This window comes from Bos grunniens, chromosome 5, assembly GCF_055505025.1.
Source record: "Bos grunniens cultivar Pamir isolate PY7600 chromosome 5, Bosgru_T2T1.0, whole genome shotgun sequence".
Taxonomy (NCBI): domain Eukaryota; kingdom Metazoa; phylum Chordata; class Mammalia; order Artiodactyla; family Bovidae; genus Bos; species Bos grunniens.
Window position 1 is genome coordinate 29,456,236 of NC_141169.1, and position 25,208 is coordinate 29,481,443.

At 42.0% G+C, this 25,208-nt stretch overlaps 1 protein-coding gene across 8 annotated transcripts in view; it reads left to right on the forward strand.

The window, feature by feature from the left end:
- Positions 1 to 24,858, forward strand: part of LOC147371601 (natural resistance-associated macrophage protein 2) — a 32,251-nt gene extending 7,393 nt beyond the window's left edge. For 4 of the 8 annotated variants that reach the window (XM_086399437.1, XM_086399441.1, XM_086399435.1 and 1 more), the window contains exons 2-17: positions 3,969 to 4,040; positions 5,754 to 5,905; positions 6,626 to 6,751; positions 7,535 to 7,654; positions 9,202 to 9,308; positions 9,846 to 9,916; positions 10,025 to 10,092; positions 11,350 to 11,505; positions 12,158 to 12,316; positions 13,154 to 13,240; positions 14,128 to 14,247; positions 14,402 to 14,551; positions 15,080 to 15,153; positions 15,979 to 16,132; positions 17,728 to 17,781; positions 24,198 to 24,858. In XM_086399437.1, coding sequence (XP_086255563.1) covers positions 3,969 to 4,040; positions 5,754 to 5,905; positions 6,626 to 6,751; positions 7,535 to 7,654; positions 9,202 to 9,308; positions 9,846 to 9,916; positions 10,025 to 10,092; positions 11,350 to 11,505; positions 12,158 to 12,316; positions 13,154 to 13,240; positions 14,128 to 14,247; positions 14,402 to 14,551; positions 15,080 to 15,153; positions 15,979 to 16,132; positions 17,728 to 17,781; positions 24,198 to 24,275 — 1,748 coding nt within the window. In that variant the 3' untranslated portion in view covers positions 24,276 to 24,858. Of the gene's footprint in view, positions 1 to 3,968; positions 4,041 to 5,753; positions 5,906 to 6,625; positions 6,752 to 7,534; positions 7,655 to 9,201; positions 9,309 to 9,845; positions 9,917 to 10,024; positions 10,093 to 11,349; positions 11,506 to 12,157; positions 12,317 to 13,153; positions 13,241 to 14,127; positions 14,248 to 14,401; positions 14,552 to 15,079; positions 15,154 to 15,978; positions 16,133 to 17,727; positions 20,093 to 24,197 lie in introns of those variants that run through there. The other 4 variants (XM_086399436.1, XM_086399442.1, XM_086399443.1 and 1 more) reach the window with 2 other exon arrangements.
- Positions 24,859 to 25,208: the final 350 nt, after the last annotated feature.

Genomic DNA, 25,208 nt, shown 5'->3' on the forward strand with positions numbered 1-25,208 from the left:
AGCTCTCTGGGAATCCACTGCAGAAGCTCCATCAGAGAGAATTGGTCCCTGAAGTGTTCGTTGAAAAACGGAAGGTTCCTGAGGTGTTTGTTGGGGAACTGAGTAAATCTGCATGATCTTTATGTTTTTAAAAAATAAATGATGCATTTACTTGGCAATTTTTTTTTTTTTTTAATTGTAAAACTGCACACTGTATTTTCATGAGAGGTCCTTTTGCTTGACCTCGTTTGTGCTCCTCCACTCCTTGCTCTTGGAGTTGGCATTACCAGTTTTGGGCATGTCCTTTGGATTTCCTCTGTACATGTATTTTCTCAATCTCTCTCTTTTGCTGCATAAATGATAGCATAGAGTTCTATAAATTGTATCTTTAACTTCACAGTGTATCTTGGAGACTGTTTCCTGTCAGTCCGTTTAGATCTCCCTTGTTTACAGTGTTCCATTCTATGAATGTCGTAGTTGTCTTAGTCTTTTGACACTGCAAACAGTGCTGTGGGAAATATTCTTGCATATGCTGATACTTCCTGTACAAATGTTTCTTTATTATGCATTCTTAGAAATGGAATTGCTGGGTCAAAGGATATGTAGACTTTTGACATTTAGACAGAAAATGTAATTAGCATTCTTATCTTGTAAAACAGTCTTAAAACTTTTTTGATAAGGAATGGGATAAAATAGTTATAATACATTGACCCGTGAGTGCCTTTTCTTCCCCCTGCTGTCGATGGCTGTTTGATAGGAGGAAATTACTGGCTTTAAGAGAAGGTGACACTTAGTGGTTGGGGGTGAGCTAGAAAGTCAAGGCACATTGTTAATCATAACTGTCCGAGTACTGCAGGGTTGAATCTTGTTGCTTGTATCTCCACTTGATCTATTTCTTAATGTAATTTAATGACTGAAGTGACCTGGTGGTATGGTCCTAGAGAGCAGAGTGGTCTTATATTAACTTACTGCTTCTGTATGGGTGTTGGATTTTCGTGAAGACCTTAACACTGGGCAGCACCCAGAGCCTACTGACTCTCCATTCCTTGCTGTAATTATGTTCTCTAGACACTGCAAGCAATGGAGCTTATAATTTGTTGACTCAGTGTTTTGATGAGAAATTTGGAATAGGGAATTCCCTGATAGCCTACTGGTTAGGACTCAGTGCTTTCACTGCCGGGGCCCAGTTTGATCCCTGGTCCAGGAACTAAGATCCTACAAGCTGCATGATGCAGCACAACAAACAAACAAACCAGCAAACAGGTTGGAATCTAGAACCCATTTTCTTTCTTGGAGAGAGATTTCACAGAGAAGATCAGATTTCTTGTGTTTTACAAGTTCTGTAAGTAATTTTGGGAACAATCACTTAGAATACTAATAGTAATTATTAAAATTTTTATCTTGAGATATTTCTTTTTAAAATTACTTAACTGTCACCTTTTCACACTTCATATTGGGGAAAAACACACTACTATCTCAACTGTTATGCTTTTTTAAAGATGCAAGGTTTAAAGGCTCCTTTTGGACAGGGATCGTCCTCAAGTACACTGAACGCTGTCCTCAAGTACACTGAACGCTTCTGTGCCTTCTGATACCGAGTGTCATCACGCAAAAGTAGTCGAAGTTTATCGATTCTTTATGAGTAGGGCAGCAGTTAGAAACTTGAGTTATTCTTAATAATAACAATATAACATTAATAATAATATTCTTTAAAAAATAACCACTTTTAACACTTTTTGGCACGTCTTTCCATTTTATTTGATTTATTTTTTGGCTGTGCTGTGTGGCTTGCAGGATCTTAGTTCCCCATTCAGGGATTGAACTGAATCCCAGGCCACAGCAATGAAAGGCTAGAATCCTCATCGCTATGCCACCAGGGAACTCCCAATAATAATACTCTTTTTGGGGGGAGTGGGCTGAGGGGCCTGTGCTTTGTGGCTTGTGGGATCTTGGTTCCCTGACCAGTGATTAAACTTGCCCTTTGCAGGGAAAGCATGGAGTCCTAACCACTGGACCACCAGGAAATTCCCGATAATAATAATGTTCTCAGAGCTGATTGAAGTATAAGGAAATTGTCTCATATAAATAGCCCACGATTTCCCGTGTAAGAGCCGTAGTCCCAGATCGGATTTGTGGTTTCTAGTTTATTGTGTGTTATCCTGGCTTCTTAGAATTTAAGTAAAAGTATCTGTGTTGTGATTGGAATCCAAGTGGTACTGCTGCTGAGTGGTCAGATGTGTAAGTCCCATTTAGTTGAGGTGCTGGCTGAAAGAGGGGTGGGATTTAGTCAGCAGTATTGAGGTCTGCTGACGAAACCATCTCATAGCACAAACTGATAGGAAGGACATGGCTACTGTTTATTATAGGAGTCTCCTTATTGGTGACTATAGAGTTGAAAGTTTGTATTTTCTAAATTAGCAAGATTTAGATGTTGGTATGTTGTGTACTCCAGAAAATAGATGAAATCTAATACTCCTTTCAGGTCTTAATTCTGTAATTTGGCAAAACAGATATAGAGTATGTTGATTTGTTGTTGTTTTAGTCGCTAAGTCATGTCTGACTCTTGGGACCCCCATGGACTGTAGCCTATCAAGCTCCACTGTCCATGGGATTTTCCATGCAAGATACTAGAGTGGATTGCCATTTCCCTTTCCAGGGGATCTTCCCTACCAGGACTTGAACCCAAGTCTCTTGCATTAGCGTGAGGATTTTTTACTGTTGAGCTACCAGGGAAGTCCTAGAATATGTCGATAGATTATCTAAAAAAGAAAGTAGAGCACTGTTCACATAAGAGCAATAATCGTCCAAGAGTAGAAAAGGAATAGTGAAGGAGAGAGAGGGGAGGCTTCCTCAGTTTTTCAGGATAGTTGTTATTGGGATTCAAGGGGTGGTGGTGAACAATATTATTTACCTTTCCCATTATTTCTAAGTTTAGAAATAACTAAGAAGTAGATTCCTTAATCAGTAGATCAGAATTTTTAAACAATTAACCTTATTGGTGGAGTTGACTGGAGAATATGCCATAGATCTGTGGCCCAGTGGGCTTAGTAGTATTCCCTCTACCCCCTGTTAAACTTAGCCCAAGTAAACTTAAGCCCTCTACCCCAGTTAAACTTAACCCACTAGGAGGCTGGACATCTGAGATACCCCCTCACTACCACACCCCCTCTCACCCCTAATATCCCTCACTCCTCATCCCCCCTTGTAGGTTACTTATTGCTGATGGAGAGAGGTGCAGGCGGGCTGCTGTCGGTGGCTTTTTCTCCTGGTGCCTCAGCTCTCCTTGAGGGGAGCATGGTCATTCACTCTTCTCTCAGTTGTTGAAGTGTTGGGGAATGAGACCTGAAACCTTACAGCTGAAGTCTCTCTCAGGGAAAGATGAGACTGGGAAATAGTGGCCCTCTTCTACCAGTGTGCTGGTGAGGTCTTTCCCCCTTCTCCCCACCCTCCAGAAACTTGAAACATGAACTTAAATTGTTAGTTAGATCAAAGAGTTATAGATCTTTGTCCTTAAAAGCTCATCAAAATGGTGGGAAGTCAGTCTTTTAAATATTTGGGTTAATTGGAGGTAAAGGGTGGGAGACTGGGTGGTTGATTGCCTGGAAGCCTCTGTATGGAGGCTTTTTTGGTGGTGTTCAGTTGCTAAGTCGTGTCCAATTCTTTGCGACCCCTTGGACTGCAGCATGGCAGGTTTCCCTGCCCTTCACTATCTCCCGTGGATACTTATTAAAAACTACTTGCCCACTTGCCTGAAATAGCTTTTGCTTTACTTTGGTTTCCACGTGTTGCCAGTATTTCATTTTTTCCCCTTAAATATCTCTTAATCATATTCTGAAAACTGTGATTATTTTCAAGGTTATCTAATTCAGTAGAACAATTATTCTTTTTGCGTAGTAAGGGTTCAGTCAAACAGTGTCACAGAATACTGGTTGTGAACTTGTTTTAATTTGTTCTTGCTAATTCTCTTCCTTCTCTTCTCTCTTTTCCAGAATCCTTTTCTAAGAACTCAGGCACTCAGGTATCCACCATGGTGTTGGGTCCTGAACAGAAGATACCAGATGGTAATTTACAGCTTTGTGTTATTGACTCATTTTTGTTTGAAATTAGGCTTAAGCCAGTAACAGAAATTTACCATATTGTCCTTCTTGTCCTCTGTTCCATCAAAAATTGTCACCATTTCCTGTCCCCCAGCCAACTATATGGAGACCTGCTCCATTCAGAGGTGACTTAGGTGACCTGGTGACTTAGGCTGTAAATGAAAATGGATTTATAACCACAGAGACCTGCCTCAATTTTATTTCCAGTTCTGAGATGAGCCAAGATTAGCTGCAAGTCTGGTTTCTGTAGCAGTAGTGCTTGTAAAGGCAGTCTAACTTGCAGACCTGGTATAAAAACCTCTGGGGTGCTTTGGCTGCTGAAGACACTTCAGATAAGAGTGGAACAGGAAAATACTGAGCTAGCACCTTATAGAGTATTTCATTAGACTTTATGCTTTGACTAATCCTTCCTGAGTCTAAATTTCTCCTTTAGAATTTCCATTCCTTTTCAGTAAATTTACTCCTCAATTCAGTGTCACTTAAGGTGAAGTGGTTCAGTTCCCTATAAAAAGAAAGCTTTTGTTTTTCTGATTGGCGGTTGCAAGGGGTTCTTGGAAACCCTGAGATTAGAGCTTTGTGGTTAAAAATAGCCATTTGATGGTCTCAGCAGACTGGGTTTCCTAACTTTCTGGTGACTTAGCCCTTTTCTGTGAGACCCTCGACCTTACCCCCCCCCCCCCCCCCACTGGCTGGATTTAAAATTAGCAGCAAAATGCAGGAGGAAGATTAATCACTCTGGTGATTAGTCTGCGGTGAGCCTTCCTGTCGCAAGGGTGACACCTCCCCCTCCCCAGGCTCTTCACTGCAGGCCTATGTCAGGTGGCGAAGGGTTCCTTTTTGGTCATTTCTCTGCGGCTACAGATTTTAGCCTGAAATATGATAGTGGTTTGTAAGTTAGCCATTTCTGGGGACGCCTGATGGAGATATAATGTCCAAGGATGATCCTTTGACTAAATCCTACCAAATAATGGGTGGGAGGTGGAGAGAGTGTCCTGTTAGCCTATTTCCTTCTGAAAGTTAAGATTTAGGTGATCAGTGAGGCTAGTCCGGGGATGTTACATATTGAGCCCTAGACATCAGTGATTTTGGAAGAAAATGAAATGATTCTAGAAATTGGCAAGTGACAGTAGAAGTGTGAAACTACGGGGAGGCCGTTTGTGAGATTAGTGTTGAAAACCAATATAGGGCTTGGTGACTGGAGAAGGGGGTTGTGAGGGAGCTTTTTTACTGTAAGCATTTTTGTGTTTCTCAAATTTTCAGCCATTTGAATGTATTGCCAATTCAAAAATTAATTTAAAAATATAGTATTGGAAATTGAGACGGAGTTAGGTAGATCTTGTGCATTTATTGAGGTATTAAAAAGATTTAATGTTAGTACTTCTAAAGATGATTACTGATATTACCAACTGCACTGGACTTCCCGGTGGTGCAGTGGTAAAGAATCTTCCTCCAATGCAGGAGACACCGGAGATGTGGGTTCCATCCCTGGGTCAGGAAGATCCCCTGGAGTAGGAAATGGCAACCTGCTCCAGTATTCTTGCCTGGAAAATTCCATGGACAGAGGAGCCTGGCAGACTACAGTCCCTGGGGTTGCAAAGAGTCAGACACGACCAAGCACCTTAATAGTAGTGTATTTTGTTCATTTTAATTCATTTCTTCTCAATTCTTTTAACTCAGAAGATGCTTCTGGAGACCATGGAGACTCTGCCAGTCTTGGTGCCATCAACCCTGCATACAGTAGCTCCTCAATTCCACAGTCCCCCGGGGCGGGCTCAGAGGACCCCTTCACCACCTACTTTGATGAGAAGATTGCCATTCCTGAGGAGGAGGTTAGTGACAGGTCCTTGGAGGAAAATATTATTATCTAGGGAAAACCTGTGTACAATGTCTGCTAGACAACTGAAGATCAGCAACCTCAGAGTCAATTCTGGCAGGCAATCTCTGAAGACTGAATTTTTGTAGTCAGAGAAACTGTTAAGGAAACTAAGGTCCTTGAAAAACCATTGCCAAGTTTTACTGGTGAGCATTTTTTGATCCAGAAAGCATGATTTTCATGTTCCCTTTTTTACGTTGCCTTTTGTCCCATTTGGGTAGTGTTTGAGCACAGAGGTAGGGGTTATTATTGCTGGGGTTTTAGAATGAAAGGCTGTTGGAAGGACAGGTAAGAGAAGGGCTCTTATTTGGACAGAGAGCTAGCCAGGTTGCTGATAAGGAATGGATAAGATGGAAAAGAAACTTGGACACACCTTTGTCCAACTTCTGAAATCCTTTGTTCTTATGAAGCTGATATTGTTGCTTTTTATGTGATAAAATAATACATAAGTTAGACCAGGAATTTGGAGGTGGTAATCATTTTTTTCCTCCAAGATAAATTTTATTTTATTTTATTGTTATTTTTCAAGTTTTTTATTCTGTATTGGAGTATAGCCAGTTAACAATATTGTGCTAGTTTTGGGTGGATAGTGAAGGGAGTCAGCCATACATATGCATGTATCCATTCTTCCCCTGGAGGTGATAATCATTTTGTTCTGTATTCCTCTCTTGTACAGTACTCTTGTTTTAGCTTTCGTAAACTCTGGGCCTTCACGGGACCAGGATTTCTTATGAGCATTGCTTACCTGGATCCAGGAAACATTGAGTCTGATTTGCAGTCTGGAGCAGTGGCTGGATTTAAGGTGAACATGGAGTCTTTCCCCCTTTCCTTTTTAAACACTCACAGTGTACTTCTCTGCTCTGCCTGTTGGATATCAACCTTGTGGGCTATGTGCTGATTCTGTATTGGCTCTGACACTTAGATGAAAAGTGCTTTTCCATCTTTTTTTTTTTTTAATCCCAACTAGGAATGAGAATGTATTTATTTATTTATTCCTAGCTGTGCTGGGTCTTTGTTGCTTTGCGCAGGCTTTTCTCTAGTGGCAGTGAGAGTGGGGGCTACTCTCTAGTTGGGGTGCACGGACTTCTCATTGCAGTGGCTTCTCTTGTCACAGAGCAGAGGCTCTAGATGTGCAGGCTTCAATAGCTGTGTTTCCCAAGCTCCAGAGGCCAGGCCCAGGAGCTGTGGCATACGGGTTTAGTTGCTCCGTGGCATGTGGGATTTTCCTGGACGAGAGACTGAACCCATTCTTCTGCATCAGCAGATGAATTTTTTACCACTGAACCACCAGGGAAGCCCTTTCTGTCTGTTTTTTAAATTTTATCATGTGGTTGGTTTTTAGTTTTGTTTTACCCAGATAGTTTCCTTGAACAAAAGCACAACTGCAGATGGGAAAAACTAAGGCTTAGAAAGGTGCGAGGTGACCTAGCAAGTTCTGTGCAGAATGTGATACAGAACTCAGATCATTGGATTCCTGAGTGGAGCTCTTCCTGAGTGTACTCTTTCCCATTGACATTGCCAAACAAGCAAATTTAAACCACTAGTTATCTCATGAGTGTAATGGTGGGGTTTTGTTCTTCTCTAGTTGCTCTGGGTTCTTCTGTTGGCCACCATCGTGGGGCTCCTGCTCCAGCGCCTTGCAGCTCGACTGGGAGTGGTCACTGGGCTGCATCTGGCTGAAGTGTGTCACCGCCAGTATCCCAGGGTAAGCAGTGTTTGTTACTCATATCATAGGTAGCTGTGTGTCTAGACATTTGGGATTTGTTGCTGTCTAAGGCAGGAATGGGTAGACCCAGTGTCTGGAGGATAGCTTTAAACTGACTTGATTGTTCAGTCAGTTCAGTCGCTCAGTCGTGTCCGACTCTTTGCGATCCCACGAATCGCAGCATGCCAGGCCTCCCTGTCTATCACCAACTCCCGGAGTTCATCCAAACTCTTGTGCATCGAGTCAGTGATGCCATCCAGCCATCTCATCCTCTGTTGTCCCCTTCTCCTCCTGCCCCCAATCCCTCCCAGCATCAGGGTCTTTTCCAATGAATCAGCTCTTCGCATGAGATGGCCAAAGTATTGGAGTTTCAGCTTTAGCATCAGTCCTTCCAAAGGACACCCAGGACTGATCTCCTTTAGAATGGACTGGTTGGATCTCCTTGCAGTCCAATTCAAAAGCAGAGACATTACTTTGCCAACAAAGGTCCGTCTAGTAAATGCTATGGTTTTTCCAGTAGTCGTTTATGTTTGTGAGAGTTGGACTGTGAAGAAAGCTGAGTGCCAAAGAATTGATGCTTTTGAACTGTGGTGTTGGAGAAGACTCTTGAGAGACTTGATTGTTAGATAAGTACTAATCTATCTCTTGGAGAAGGAAATGGCAACCCACTCCAGTACTCTTGCCTGGAGGGTCCCATGGATGGAGGAGCCTGGTAGGCTACAGTCCATGGGGTTGCAAAGAGTCGGACACGACTGAGCTACTTCTGGTTCATCCGGAATGTTTAATCTCCTTTCCTGGCTGTGAGAGAGTATCTTTACCTGCTTTTTTTTCTTATATGCCTTTCAAAAAAAAAAAAAAAAATCGGTAACTTGTAGTTTGTTTTAGCTTCTCTTTCTTCTTACATTTCTTACACTTCATGTTTCTTAGTTTTTTTTTTTTTTTTTTCCTGGCCTCAGTGAGCTAGCACTACTAAATTTCTTTCTGTTCGATTATTTGACCAGATTAGTTCCCAGATTTTATTATAGAACACCCAATTCCAACACTTTGCCCCGAGTCCCTTTGCATATCTTGTCTTTTTTTTTACTTGCTTGTGCATTACTATATTAAGGATGACTCCAACCTTTTCATGTTTGTTTTGTCTCTTCAGTTATGGTCAGGATAGATATTTTCTTCTGTAGTATTTTATTCTCTCCTGAACAGTATTTTGACCATCTTAGCATCCTCATTTCCCCTAACACTTTAAGGATTGTTTTTAGGCAAAAAATTAAGTGGAAATAATGAATGGAAACTCCATTCTTGTGTCAAGTAAAACAGAAGGACTTCTCAGCTGCTGCCCTAACCTTGACTCAGGCTCTACCACAAAGAGCAGCCTGGCCCTCTCTGTCAAGGGACCGAGTAAAGCTTGAGTTCTGGTCCTTCATCTCTAGACCTAAGGCTTAATAAAGGACTATTATTGGATCACTGCCAAAATATGAATTCCAAACTATGGAGGAAGTTCTTAGAAATGATTAATTAAGAACCGTATCTTTCTGCTGTTTGATGTTTAGGTTCCACGAATCATCCTGTGGCTGATGGTGGAGCTGGCTATCATTGGCTCAGACATGCAGGAAGTTATTGGCTCAGCTATTGCCATCAATCTCCTGTCTGTAGGAAGGTGAGGGGTTTTTCCTCTACAAATAATCATTGTTTTGCCAGATTTCAAAGCAAGCATAAAAAGAAAATCCCAAGTCATTTTCAGTTTTCAAGATTCACCTCAAGTATTGTTTTTTTCTGTGGAACCTTTCTGGAACCACCGTCTTCTCTCCTGCCAGATGTAGGCTCTCTGTCTTCCATGTTCTCATGTCAGGTTATGCAGACCTGTTGTTAGCCAGTGTGTGGCAGTGTGTGTTATAATTAATTTGTATCTCAGTTTATCCCACTTGATAAGTGAGTCCCTTGAGAGATAAGACCCTTACTTTTTAGATTTGTGTCCTGAATATCTGAAATCGTAGACAAAATTCGAATGAATGTATTACTTTACTTAGTACTGAGATCCTAAACTACACAAGGTCTGGCCTCCTTGCTGCTGTTCCCTTTTCCCGAGTCCTTAGTCCTCCAGGTGTCATGTATCTGGAGAGCTGTTGGGAAACTGGGAAATGGGTCTTTCTTATTGTTTCTTTCCTATAATCTCCCTTTTTAATCTCTGACCTAGGATTCCTCTATGGGGTGGAGTTCTCATCACCATTGCAGATACATTTGTATTTCTCTTTTTGGACAAATATGGTAAGGACAGTGGGAATGGAGGGGTCTCTCAAAGGAACTGCTTTCCATCATGTGGCTTATGGGGTAATCTGCCTTCTGTGAACTCACTACTGTATTTTTCCCCTTTAGGCTTGAGGAAGCTGGAAGCATTTTTTGGTTTTCTCATCACTATTATGGCCCTCACATTTGGCTATGAGGCAAGTATTACAGGCTTATTCATTAGCTTTATTATTATCATTATTAACTTTTTAAAACAAGGCTTTTGTCCTTTTATTATGAAAGACAGTACATGCTAACAAAAAGCCGAATTCAGAACTGGCCAATTTTAAAGGAATAAGGATGTGGCAGAGACTAGTGTCCAGGAAGACCTGCAGGGACTCCTAGTTTAAAACTGTACTAGAATTTCTGGTCCCAAGTTATTCTCAGCAACAGAACAGCATTGGAGAGGGTCAGGAAAGGGGTTACAGCATTATTCTTGGCTGTTAACATTAGAGGGGTTTGTTTCTGCTCATCCTAGTTGACAGTAGCTGCAGCTTGGACTTTCTCTGTATTGTAACAATTAGTGAACTATAGGGGATACAGTACATGTTTCCCAGTTTGTGCCCCAATCTGGACATTCCATTGGGTTAAAAGTAACCCTAACCCTACCATTATATTCAGTAATGCTCCTGTCTGTGTCCAGTTATTATAAACTGATTTCTGCTTATTGGCCTAGCTAAGCTTTTGAGAATGTGTCTACTCTATGAGTAGATGATAGAGCTTGGTCTAAGGCTTCAAGAGAAATGCTGAACCAGGAAAAAGTGTTTCTGAGTGAGTCTCAGCAGATGCTAGTGGCAAGTGTTAGTGATTTTTCTATACATAGGTGAACATGGAAGCATGATTAGTGTGGATAATCAAGAATCGACTATTCTAAGGTGTGTCTCACAGGAGTTATTGTGACAATAGTATCAATAAGGCCCTTAGCAGCTGTTTTATTTCTTTAGAATATTAATTAGATTCTCAACACATCCAGGCTCCCCAGGTGGTGCTGGTGTTAAAGAATCGGCCTGCCAGTGCAGGAGACACAGGAGACTTGGATTCTGTCTTTGTGTGGGGAAGAGCCCCTGGAAGAGGAAATGGCACCCCTCTCCAGTATTCTTGCCTGTGAAATTCCATGGGCAGAGGAGCCTGGCAGGCTGCAGTCCATGGGATTGCAAAGGGTTGGACATGACTGAGCAGCAGCACTACACATCGATTTCATGTATCTAAAATACAGTGTGAAGTGTCTGGATACCCCATTCCTAAATTCTCTGAACTGTACTGCTTGGTTTTTTTGGGTGGTTCTGTGTTCCTCATTTCCTGTGTAGTTGTTGATGAAGGGGTTTAAGGAGTAAAGATGCAGTGTTTTCTAGTACTGTGTTACTCCCTAGTCTCATATTCCAGAAAAGACTAATAGCTGTTCTGTTTGTGTGTAGTATGTTACAGTGAAACCCAGCCAGACCCAGGTCCTCAAAGGCATGTTCCTGCCATCCTGTTCAGGCTGTCGTACCCCACAGACTGAGCAAGCTGTGGGCATCGTGGGCGCTGTTATCATGCCACACAACATGTACCTGCATTCTGCCTTAGTTAAGGTGAGCAAGACCTTTCTTATCTCAGTGGCCTGTGTAGTTTCATGGCATCTTTTCCTTTCGTTGCAAGGGACACACACTTAGTTCACAACTGTTGAAGCCCTGAAGGAGCATGTGTTTTTCCACAGTTGGACTGCACACTCTTGTATCACCAAGGTGACCAGAGATGGGACCAAGATGACATAGAGAAGGGACTAGAGTCCTTCTTAAAAGATCTGAAGGGGCACCGTGTCTCTTGTCTTTAAATCTCAGATGCCTGAATGGCCTCATGGAGATCAGGAGGAAAGAGCCTAATCTGTCTTTTACCAGTTAATCCATCACAATCGTTTGTTGGAAGATTTCAGAGACCTTTGTAATTAAGGTGGTGTCCCCATTAGGTCTGAAATCAGATTGTTCTCATAGGTCAGCAGTTCTTCCAGCCACATAACTGAAGGCTCAGCAGTCACTCGTTCACTTTTTCCTCTTTGGGATGTATGATGTCATCAAAGGGTCATGACTTCTTACTCACTCAGTGAATCAGGATGTAAGTGGAGTCTCACATTTCATGTGGTCAGTTGTTTGCCCCTTAGGCCTTTCACCTGACTACAGACTTATGAAATATCACAAGGAAACTTGTTCCAATTCATCAAAGAGTGACTGTTGCTGTTCTCTCTAGTCCAGACAGGTAGACCGAGCCAATAAGCAGGAAGTTCGAGAAGCGAATAAGTACTTCTTCATTGAATCCTGCATTGCTCTCTTTGTTTCCTTTATCATCAATGTCTTTGTTGTCTCGGTGTTTGCTGAAGCATTTTTTGGGAAAACCAACGAGCAGGTGGTAAGTAAGCCCGGGTCCTGGGTAGTAGTGGATGTGAGGGTAAAGAGGAGGCTGCATTGGGGCAGGAAAACGTGACAGTGACTTCGAGCTCAGGGGAAATAGATCTCAGTGCTGCCCCTAAGTCATGGCACTACTCAGGTTTACATCTGGGGCTGTGACCAAGCCCAGACCCTCCTTCGTAGCTTTAAACAGGTAAGGAAGCGTGTCTTAGCCCAAGGTTGCCTCGTGCCGTTGTTGGTGGCTTCATGTCTGTTTGGCTGTTCTCATCCCCTTTTGCTTCCTGTTTACCAACTACTGGCTGCTTGCCAGTCCTGCCATTTAGTGCTTACCGGCGGGAGGAGTCAGCCAACAGAAAATAAAGCTATGGCTAGACAGGCTATTTTATCACACTGAATTCTCTGTCCTCTTGACTCCTGATTGCCAATCTAGGTGTTTTTTTTTTTTGCCAATCTAGTTTTGATAAGTCCTTTGATTCCCACCCATAGGACCTCTGACTCCTGGCTCTGCTTTGAATAGGCCACTCTGTTCTGGGCGTCCTCTCATATTTGAAGTCTGTTTAAGGGCCCTCACCACCTATTATCATTTAAAATGACCCAGCATTCGTGTATTACCATGCACACTCTGACTCGAGGAGAAGCTTTTGGTGACCTGGGGGCGTAGGAAAAGTGGGGAGGCAGAGCTCAAGGACCTGCCGCCAGCCTCTGCTTTCATCAGCCTGTGTCCAGTGTCTCACCTGCAGGACTCGTTTCTTAGATGATCCGTCTGTGTGTGAGCTGTTGGAGAGGTCTTCTCTGAGTTCTGGACTCAAAAGTTGATCCTAAACTGCTTTGGTTCCAGGTTGCGGTCTGTACAAACAGCAGCAGTCCCCACACTCACCTTTTCCCAGACGATAACTCAACACTGGCTGTGGACATCTACAAAGGGGTAAACGAGTCCGGATTTCTGATCTCTGCTCCTGAATCAAGATTCTCAGCATAGTGTCTGGTCTTTTCAGTGGGTTCACTTCGGAGCTCAGCATATCTTCTGTGGAGTGTCTTTTTTTCAGAGGTCCAGATGCCAGACAAGCCTTTTGGATTACGTGGAAGGGAATAGGAGATCAGCTGACAAGATGATTTAATTGTATCAGCAATTCCCAAACTTATGTTGATAGCATATTGTTTTCTATGTGTTAATTGGGGAGACTAAAGAAGTATTCCTGGTAAAGTGGTCTTTTTTGTGTGTGTGGCTGAAGACTATTTATTTATTTAGATTGTGCTGTGTGGCATGTGGGATCTCAGTTCCCGGACCAGGGGTGAAATTTATGCCCCTTGCATGGGATCACAGAGTCTTAACTACTGGACTGCCAGGGAAGTTCCAGTAAAGTGGTCTTTACTGGGGCCTCTCTGTCCCTTTTATGCTGATTACATTGTGAACCTCCAGTGGTACACAATACATAGTATTTAACATTTCTGAAATTTATTGGAGGTTTCTCTCCATTCCTATTACCATCTTCCAGAATAGTGTGTTTAGGAATATAATTTGGGAAGTGTGTTATAGTCATTTTTCTTTTTGATACGTAACATATGAGTTGAGGATAAAAGCTTTAGGAGCCTAGAGAAGAGAAGGGACTAGGCTGAGGAGGAATGGGGGCCTATCCAACAGAATTTAGGTTGAAAGCCTCTAATACGAGGTCAGGACCCGAGTCTAGCTTCTGGGACAGTGCCAGCACAGCGCTTGGTAGAGGTGGGTGCATAGCCAGGAATGGGGAGAAGTGACACCAAGGATATGTTTGGGGTGTTGTCTCAGGTGATCTCTCTCCCTTGCCTCTCCAGGGTGTTGTGCTGGGGTGTTACTTCGGGCCTGCCGCTCTCTACATCTGGGCGGTGGGGATCCTGGCTGCGGGGCAGAGCTCCACCATGACAGGAACCTATTCCGGCCAGTTTGTCATGGAGGTACGTGCTGCTGTGACTGGGATAGACGAGAGGAAGGGGATGTTGCCCTTTTGTCCCTTCTTAATTCTGTGCCTCTAAGGTCTTCCCAAACCTCCTCAGACCTTTTTCTGTTTCCTCTTTCAGACACTCATCCTCCTTCTGTGTTTTCTTCCAGGGATTCCTGAACCTAAAGTGGTCACGCTTTGCCCGAGTGATTCTTACCCGTTCTATTGCCATCATCCCCACTCTGCTTGTGGCCGTCTTCCAAGACGTGGAGCATCTAACAGGAATGAATGACTTCCTGAATGTTCTTCAGAGTTTACAGGTGAGGAGGGAGCTGGGGAAACTCACATCCCATTGAGTCAGGAGGCATTCTGTATTGCTCTTAGGTACCAAGCCTAGTGTGGGTGTGGGGAAAATTCAGAGGAAGAAAGAGGCACAGTCTTGGTCTATGGTGAATGCATATGAAATCTCTGGAATCTAAAAGGTTTTTAGAAGTGGCTTGTTTTTTTCTAAGCCTGTTGAATGGGAATTATAAGCTGTAATTACATATAGAACACAAAATTATTCATTAACCAAAGCGAACATTAAATAATGTAAATGAGACTGTTGGGTATTATGGAGATTAAGAAGACAAGGCAGATAGAAATTTTGTAGACACTATGAGCATAACTGACGCTAGGTTCATGCTACAAATTTCCACATAACCCTCCAGCATGTTGCGATGACAAGAATCATTTCTCACAGAGTAGGTGAGGCAGGGTCTGTGGTTCCCTTTTGCTAACTGTGCTGCTCTCTAGGGTATTACAGGAACCCCCGTAGCCCTGTCTGATCTTATTTTTTTCTTTTGCAGCTTCCCTTTGCTCTCATACCCATCCTCACTTTTACGAGCTTGCGGCCTGTGATGAGCGAATTTGCCAATGGATTGTGAGTGTACTTCTGTTAGTTCCCCAAGATGTGTGGGGGAAGGGTATCTTCATCAAACTGACCAGTCAGAAATTAAGTCATAGGGGGACTATGTGCTTTAAGACATGATTCTAGAGCTGCCCTCTCAATCTCTGACTTAGAAAATAGAGACTGTTGGGGACTTCCTGGTGGTCCAGTGGTTGAGACTCTGCCTTCCAGCGCAGGAGGTGGGATTTCCATCCCAGGTCAGGGAACTAAGGTCCTACATGCCACAGGGTGTGGCCAAAAATTAAAAATAAATAAACACAACATTGTGAATCAGCTATACTTCAGTGTAAAAAATATCAAAGAAAATGGAGACCATGAATTTAACAATGGAGGGCAAGCACATTTTTTGTTTCTGGTGGGAAATTTTTTAGCTTTTAGGGCTTTAACTCTTCAACTTCAGCCACTGAAGGTTAAAGTATCTTAAATCCATGTTAAATGATCTTAATGAGGGAGGCATAAGCTAATACCTTTTATATACATCTCTAAAGTACCTGGGGTATTTAAATGACTTGTTGCGTCTCTAGAGACTCATGCCTTTTTCACTTGTAAGGCTTGTTGCATTTTTAGGGGCTTAAATAACAGGGATTATTTGATAGTGTTTTTTTTTCTCTTCTTCCTCTTTCTCCCTATCATTGTGTAACTTTGGCTCATTTAACCTAATCTGGGACATAAGCACTTTTTGGTTTGTTTTTAAATGCCACTTACTCCTGTCCTGTGACCCCAAAAGACACAGTGTTTTTTTCTGTTTGTGGACAGGTTGGATTGTTCTACCAATAACTGTGCTGATTCTTTTGACAGAGGCTGGAGGATTGCAGGCGGTATCTTGGTCCTTATCATCTGTTCCATCAACATGTACTTTGTCGTGGTTTATGTGCAGGATCTAGGGCACGTGGTATTGTACGTGGTGGCTGCAGTGGTCAGCGTAGCTTATCTGAGCTTTGTCTTTTACTTGGTAAGTCCAGCTGGGAGGAGGCAGGGGTGGTGAGGTGCATCTAACACTCAGAAGAGAAAGGACCCAAAAGAGCATATGGTTACCTGTCTTCAGGTTACTGACACGATTTGTATGAAATTGTTAAACCAGCTGTGACTAAAGAATATTTTTAATCATAAATTTTCCCTCTGTTCTTAAGAGCCATCATTTTTCAAAATCTGTCACTCTGTCTGGTTTCCATTCCTAATAATTCCTAACAAGAGAGTGTAGTATGTTTGAAGAACTCAAAGATCAGCCGTGTAGAAAGTAGAGTGGTATGAGATGGGGTTGGAGAATGGAGCTGTGTCTTGTGATTTCAGATCTTTGCGGGGAGCACATGTGGGTTCACAGCCCTGCCCAGCTCTACTGCTTAATAGCTGTCCAGTGACGACTCAAGTAAATAGTGATAATCTCTCGTTGAATTATTCTAGAATTACTAAAGAATGATGGTTATAAAACAAGCTATATCGAAAAGGAATGCAAAATAAATAATAATGAAAAGAAAAGGAATGCAGAATTATAAACACCTAGATAATAAAAAAATGGTCAAGAGTCTAGAGTAAGTTATGTAAAATGGTAATAGTAGTTGCCTTTGGATGGTGGGATTATGGATATATTCTTTTCTCTATTTTCACCTTCTTCTGTAACATTACTTATATCAGTGAAAAGCAGCTATGCCAACAACACATCTCCCTCATTATTCTAGACAGGTTTCTCTAAAAATCACAGGGGCTGAGGACTGGGGACAGCTGAATTTATACCATGTCTGCTACAGAGAATGGGAAGACTGGATGATAGAAACCCCCTGCTCATCTGACAATACTTACCTAGCCCCCGTGTCAGGGTCTGCCAGATACTTGACTGGGAACATCATTTTAATGAATATCGAGAAATTATGTCTTAGATAGATATAGCTCTGCTTTTTTCCTCAGTAAACCATGGGCACACTAAGATTATACTGACCCTACAATACAAGGACTTACTCCCAGGAAACCCAAGTAACTCAGTATGGCCTTGACAGAAATTGTTTTAACAATTCGCTGTAGGGTGACTCTTGGTGGTGTAGTGGTTAGTATTTCTGGCTTTCACTTCAAACTCCCAGATTCAGTCCCTGGTAAGGGAACTGAGCTCTGCAACCCCCCCCCGCCCCCCCCCCCCCAAAAAGAGTGCTGTAGAACTTAAGAGGATCCTTCCTTCATGCAGATCAGTTATGACAGTGCCGAGTCGTTCTTAGTCACCCTGAGGCTGTAGAAAATGTTGAAGACCCATTTTCAAGCCTGAGGACTGGTTCTAGGTGAATTCCTACTGTTTAGTTCAGGAGACTGTTGCAGTTGTATTAGCCAGTCAGTCATTGCCCTGCATTGTGAGGAGTGGAGTAGGACTGAAATGGGTAGTGGTCTTCAAGGAATTCTGCCACAAACACACCACAAACACAAAGCAGTAGGAACAGAGGGAGCTGAGGACTGCAGTTAGTACAGCAAAGAGGTTTGCATCTGAGCAGTGCAGTGTGGGCGGTGAGGGGGGTAAGTGGGCTCTCCAGAGGGGTCAGCGAATGATGACTATATTTTCTCTTTTAGGGTTGGCAATGTTTGATTGCACTGGGCATGTCCTTCCTGGACTGTGGGCACACGGTAAGCATCTCTAAAGTCCTGCTGACCGAAGAAGCCACCAGTGGCTATACTAAGTAAACACTGTTCACAGGTAGCCATCAGAGCCAGTGTGTTTCTATGGTTTACTGTGTGAACATAGCCAAAGGTATGTGCTGTTGCACAGACTGCATTTAGGACTCAGCCCTTTGTTGGGAAAGACATTGTTGCATATTTGTTTGAAAGATAGCATTATTTTTCCTCCTGAACTCCTAACCTGGTAACTGGATTTAGGATCTTTGACAGCTTGATACCTGCTCTCAAACAGCACTGAATTCTTTCACTGTCCCAGGGTCAGTTGTTTTATCTTTATGTGAGATAGTTCTCAATGCATGATTCTTAACAAGACTGACTATATGTTAAAAAAACATAATACAAATTACAGAATAGGTATGCAAGTTTTATTTATAAAAAGATAATGGATTGAAAAGTCTGAGAAATACTTTCCTTATGCATACCTTTTGAATTAACTATAAAAAATAAAATCTCAGTTAGGGTGGTTTGAGTCATATTAAAGATAAAATTATGAGATAGTCTACCTCCATCAGGTTCGGGATTCTTTTAACTTATTTTCACTTTAATTTCATTGAAAATTAAGAGGGGTAAGAAAGCATTAAAGAAGATGATAAATGGACAGATGGTAAAACTCACTTGTGGTCATGGTGACTAATACTGATCTCTTCCAAAAATCACTCTGATGATTTCCCTCAGAGATTGAGAGCTTACTGAAATGTTCTTGGGAGTCCCAATGTTAATAACTCTCATGTTAGTACAGAGCTCTCTCAATGGTATTTCTTCTTGAGCACTTAGAGTGGAGAAACCTTCCCCTTCCTCCAGGAGGGTAGTGATAGAAAAAGATGGTAGCATTTATGAACTGATGTTCTCAAGATACTTTGGGGTGAGGTGAAAAAACTTGAAAGAAGAGGAGCCATCTGTTTTATTCCTAAAAAACACCTTCTACCAGAATCATCATGTTTTTCTGAAGCATGCCCAAGACGACTTGCAAGGCAATCTCAGGAGCTCTGGATGTAAGCGTTGGAAAGCTCGCTCCCTCTCAGCGAGTCCTTTGGTGTCACTGGTTGCCAAGTTCTCTCTGCAGGGTTGCACTGGGCTACCTCTCTTCAGCCATTCCCTCAGAGGGAAAAACTTTGAGACCAGATGGTGGAGCTCTGGAGTCAGAGGAAATGGGTCCCTTCAGCATGGAGCTGCTGCTCTTCAGCCACTTCTGACATTTTTACATGTGGACCTGACACCATGTGATTATGTCAAACCAAGTCACATTGCCCGGTGGAGATAAACAATCAGGTCTTTTATAGCCACTGACTTGGTGAGAACAGTAATGGGAATGCAATTGAAGGACTGCATTTCTGGTGTCTTCCTTCTGGAGTGCCTATTGATTGATGTTCTCTGATCACCTGAGCCCCTAAAGGCATTGTTTCCAGTACTTTGTACACAGTCAAAAGCACAGACTGAATGGACTGTCTTTTACATGGCTTTAAGGGTAAACTTGTGTGTTCCACTGACCAAACCTTTACCTCAGCCCCTCCAGTGACATAGCACAGAATCATGAGAGACAAATTCCCCAACCGTTCCTCCCTCTCCCCTCCCATCATCCCCTAAGCTGTTCACAAGGGCACTCTGGAGACATCAGGCACTGACCTCTTAAGCTCTCGTCTGGCCTCAGTAGGTGAGGGCCATGTTGACGAAATTCTTTGTAAAAGATGGTACACTAACATCATTTACCTTTGCTTGGAGTCTGGCTGGGTGCAGTCAGTCTCAGATTCACAAATATTTAGAAGCCCAGGTAAAAGCTGCTAGTTTTCTTTTCAAAGTTATATATATGTCTTGGAATGACGAAAATTTCTTCCCAGTTAAATGTCAGTTTATGTCACTATGTGTGTAGTATTTTACAGTGTTAACAACACTCCCATGCTGTATTCCACCTCATGCTTTCAGATAGAAAGTGTGCTTTCTCTTCAGCCACTACTTCGGGTACAGTACACGGTGTTTAGAGCTGACATCTTCCAGTGCCAGCATGTGCACTCTGTTTGTGTGAAATGTTTAAGGATATACAATTGTACTTTGTGTAAATTGGTCCTTGTTCTTTATAAACATGGCATGAAATAACCGCTGCTATAGCATACTGGGAATTATCAGCAATGGACAAGAACTGCAGTTTGGCTCCTGTGAGGTCCTGCTAGTGGTTTTAGGAGTGGTTACAATGAGCTTTTAGGGACCATTTAACAATATGTAAACTTGGTTTGTAATTAAAAAGTTTTTTTTTTCCTTTTTCCAATTTGGTTTCCTGGATATTTTTTTTTTAAACCTTGAAAATACTCTATGAGTGGGATCTCAACAACTTTGAAATACTGAAACATCAACTACCACCTGGATTGACATACTAGATTCACGCTGTTCATGATTTTTCTCTGTAGAAGGGATAGAGGAATACAGTTGACCTCCCTGGACATCTAGGTGTTAGGGGTGTTTCATGGAGGCATTAAATAAAAATTCGGCGTGTAATTTATAGTCAGCTCTTCATGTGTATACTCAGCCTTTCATGTCCAGTGTTCCTCCGAACGTGTGATTTCATGTTCTTAGATTCATCCTGCCTGGGATCATGTATTTCTGTCATATTTACCTTTGAAAAAAAATGTATATGAGGAGACTCTTGAGGTTCAAATTCAGTTTGTTCAAGGCTCAATATAGGTTTAGTTCCCAGAAGACTTGATGAATTATAGACACCAAGCACTAATTTCTATCACTGATTTAATTAGTTTTGCCATTGCTAAAGTTTACATCATTAAAATATTTAAAATTGAGAAAAAAACTGTCCTTCTGCCTTTTTCTGCTCTAAGCTGAACATTTTTCTGTCTGTAGTCTTGTTTCACCATTGAGGTAGGCGTTTATATTCTGTATATGCTGCCAATAAAAAGTGTGCATATTTGGAAGGTGAAAGGAAAATTGTTTAACTTAGAAATGAAAGCATATAAATACAAAGACCGGATAGAAATACAAAACTCAGACACAGTAAACTGCTAGGCTTGTCACCAAACACATGGCATGAAAAACTAAGTCAACCCTTAATTTGTTCCAAGAGTGTCACTAGAACTTCATTTTCCCTTTCTCTGTTGCAAGCCTTCCCTGTCTGTCTTACAGGAACTAAATCCTGTGAATAAACACCATAGACATCATCTGAGAATTTTCTTTTCCATGTTGTTCTTCTCATTTAACTCATCCTTCTTACCCTGGTTTTGTTTTGTTTTGTTTTAATCTTTTTTTCGCTCTACCATATGCCTTTGGGGATCTTAGCTCCTGCCCAGGGATTGAACCCATGGCAGGAATTGGACTCATGGCATAAAAGCTTAGAATTCTAACCACTAAGACACTAGGCAACTCTTTATTTGGGTGTAATTTCATAGCTAACATAGGATGCATCACAATTTGAAGATCCTGGTTTGAGACTTCCTTTAGCTCTGCCCTCTGCAGTGCTTTGTGTTCCTTCCTTGGACAGGACCAGTGAGTCCAGATGTGTCACCTTTTGACACCTTAGCTTTGGAACATTAAAAATAACACATTATTATGGTAGTTGGGGTCTAAGCACACTGTGTGTATGTGTGTGTGTGTGCGTGCAGGTTTAGTTGTGTCTGACTCTTTTCAACCCCATAAACTGTATCCCGCCAGGCTCCTACGTCCATGAGATTTTACAGGCAAGAATATGCAAGTGGGTACTCCTACTCCAGGAGATCTTCCCAACCCAGGAATTGGATCTGCATCTCTTGGGCCTCCTGCATCGACAGGCAGATTCGTTACCTCTGAGCCACCTGGGAAGCCCTCAGCACGCACATGACCTCATGTAATTCTTACTGCAAAAGGATATATATATATATATAAGGCGACTGAAGGGCCAGAAACTAAAATAACACATCACTAATCGTAGGCATTTGGCATTTGTGCCTGACTAGCTTAGTTCCAGAACCCATGTTATTTTTACTAATCATCCGATACAATACGTAGTATACACTTAATAGTACACTTTAGACACCAAGCTTTGGTGTTTAGCAGCACCAAAACAGTACCATATCAAAGATACTCCTCTTAATACTCTGATGAGTGCTAGAATATGTTTTAGGTCAAAAGTTGCCAATTCATAGACTAATTTTGTTGCAGTTCAGTTCAGTTCAGTCGCTCAGTCCTGTCCGACTCTGCGACCCCATGAATCGCAGCATGCCTGGTCTGTGCTAAATTTTCAAAAGTACCTGAATACTTTTTCTGGTGGGTGTGGAAAATGGACAGGGCCAGCAGTAAGTAAGAACCGATAGTTTATTCATTTGCGTACCTCTCTTCCCTTGAAAGGTTTAGCCAGTTCCTCTGCTATTTAGCTCCATTTCTCAGTGTCCCTGAGCAATACAACAAACTTTTCCAATGAAGGAGTTTTCTCTACTAAGCCATGAAGTGATACAACCTGGAGGTCTTGGGGCTAAAAATGCAGCCCTTGCTTACTACATGCCCACCCCACCACCGTAGTTCACTTAAGAAAAGGCTGCAGTGGATTGTCAGTGAATCTGACAATTGCTCTTGGTTACTAAAACCTGAGTCATAAAACCCTGAAGTGAGTATAAAGGCTGAAACCTGAAGTGCTGTGCTTCTGCCCTAAGGCCAGTGTGACTCAGTAGTTCCTAGCCTTCTAGTTGAGAATAGTTTTATCATGGGCCCCATTTTGTCTCATCGTCACACAGTCATCATAAACCTCTGATGGGCATTTTTAATGTCTAAAAAAATTGCTGAAGACTAAAATGAGATAGGTTTCCCAGGTGGCACAGTGGTCAAGAATCGGTCTGCCAGTGCAGGAGAGTCAAGAGACGTGGTGCGATCCCTGGGTCATGAAAATTCCCTGGATTAGGAAACCGCAACCCCTTCCAGTATTATTGCCTGGAAAATTCCATGGACAGGAGAGCCTAGTGGGCTATACAGTCCATGGGATCACAGAGTCGGACACGACATCACACCCACCCACACACACACAAAATGAGATAGTTTATTAATGTCCTTGGCATTTTAAAGTGCAGCATTTATTCCTGTTTTACAAAGGAGTAGGATAAGGCTCAAGAAGGAAACATAATTTGCTCAAGGTCATAGGAAATGGCAGAGTTGGAGCTTGATCCCAGCCCCAGTGCCTTTTGCACTCTATTCTACTAGAAATACTTATGTGAATTTATAGTGTGCATCCTGAGCACTCACATGATCTCATTTGATTCTTACAACAGAAGGTTCAGTCTCTATACAGATGAGACAATTGAATGGCCCAAAAGAGGCTGTTGGTACCAAGGGGCAACAATGTTCCTAAAACCCCTGGTGATACCAGTAGGGCTAAAAGGAGGCTCAGTGATTGTCCCAGGGTGAATGCAAAGGAGAGGAAAAGAGTAAGCTACAACTTCACAAATGCTGATACACATCATCTGGATTAGGCCTCCTGGAGTGAGTCTGGCAATATATTTTTTTGCTTTGTTTTCATATTTATTTTTTGTCCACACTGGGTCTTGGTGGCCTCTCGCAGGATCTTTCATTGCCGTGTGCAAGCTTCTCTCTAGTTTCTGCTTGTGGGCTCCAGAGCCAGAGCTTGCTTAGTTGCCTCCAGGAATGTGCAGTCATAGTTCCCTGACCAGGGGTCAAACCTTCTTCTGCCTGGCAAGTTGGATTCTTAACCACTGGACCACCAGGGAAGTTCCTGGCAATGTGTTTTAAAGGCAGCTAAAGTCATTCTTAGAAAGTCTGATAAACATCTGGGAGCCTTTTCTCTTAGCACATGCCGTTTTATGTTTCTTTCTTTTGTTTAATGAAAGGCTTTTTCTGCTCAGGTGCCAAAGGATAATTAGGGCCCAGACAATAGGGCTTAGAATTTAGACTATTTGAAATTTGATTTCTTTTCTTTTTTTTGGCCCGTTCTGTGCAGCTAATAGGATCTTAGTTCCCTGACCTGGGATTGAACCTGAACCCTCTGCAGGGAAAGCACAGAGTCCTAATCACTGGACCGCCAGGGAACTCCCTGAAATTTGAGTTCTAACACACTTAGTATTAAGGTATAAAAGCTCACAGTACATTTGCTCTTAATATCCTGATCAGAAACACCCATGCCAAAGTAGAGTATGTCACAAGAATAGTTAAAAGTGCAAATTTTGTATTTGGCATTTAACAAATCCTTAACTATTTCAGCTCCTGTCAGTTATTTTATATATGTCGTAAACCATTCATATATTTATAAGCCATTTATTTTCTGAAAGAGAATCAGTATAGCAGAACTGAAATAAGAGCTACTTTTATATGCTGATTATAGATACTTGAATGCCAATTTTAAATACTTATAAATCAGTCTAACTCTTTTCCATCTTTTTTGTCCTCAGTACCATCTGGGATTGACAGTTCAACCTGAACTCTACCTTCTGAACACCGTGGACGCTGACTCACTTGTGTCTAGATGACGGACAGCCTCAGGGACTATAGAAGACCCACTTTCTCTTAGTCCTTTTGTGCCAAGTGTCCTGTTAACATTTCTCTGTTAGTTCAGTCGTGAGTTTTGTTCAAACATTTTGAACAAAAGTTAAAAATTTCCTCATGGGAAGGGTGTTAAAGCTGACAGCTGTTAAGTGTAGGTCAGAGACCCACCACCTCACAACAGTCCTACAGCTGCCAGAGTTAAATGATTAGCCTATGGTGGCCACACACCCCTATGGGCTTGTGCCTGGACTTCTGGAATTAAATATATGTGTGTATGTTTATGTAAACCTGAACTTACTGGTTTGGGTAGAGTTTTATATAAAAATGATATTTTGTATTTTTTAAACAAATTTGTTCAGATAAACCATATTTATTTTGTCTAAATCACATGTAACAAAGGAAAAAGAGCACTGCTCTTTTTCAGAATGAACTGGTCAAATAGACCGATTTTTAAAGTGATACTTGACTGTGGCCAGTTAAACTTGACTTGGATTTAATCAACCAACCCTTGGTAACTGCTGGTACTAACACATCATTTCCAAAAGAAGACGTTTCTTTTCTTTGGCAGTCTTGTTTCATCCTGGTTGTCGGTGTGCTCTGTGGTTATTATTTTTCTCTGTTGTTGTTTTTCTTGAGTTTTTTTTCAGAGATATGATGGTATTTTCCAAAGAGCTTACTACCTAGTAACAATATCCAGAAATCATACTTTAACCAATAATCAGTTTTCCATGCTACATTGGAACTCAGCCCATTCTAGCGTTTTAGGTATAAAAAGAATTCTAACACTGAACTTTACAAAGCCCAACAGAAGATAATGGAGGCATTAGTTTTCTTTCTAATGTGTGTATAGTCCCACCATGTCTTTGTCTTCCCCCTTTTCCCATTAATACTCCAGACACCATTTCTAGGCCAAAGTC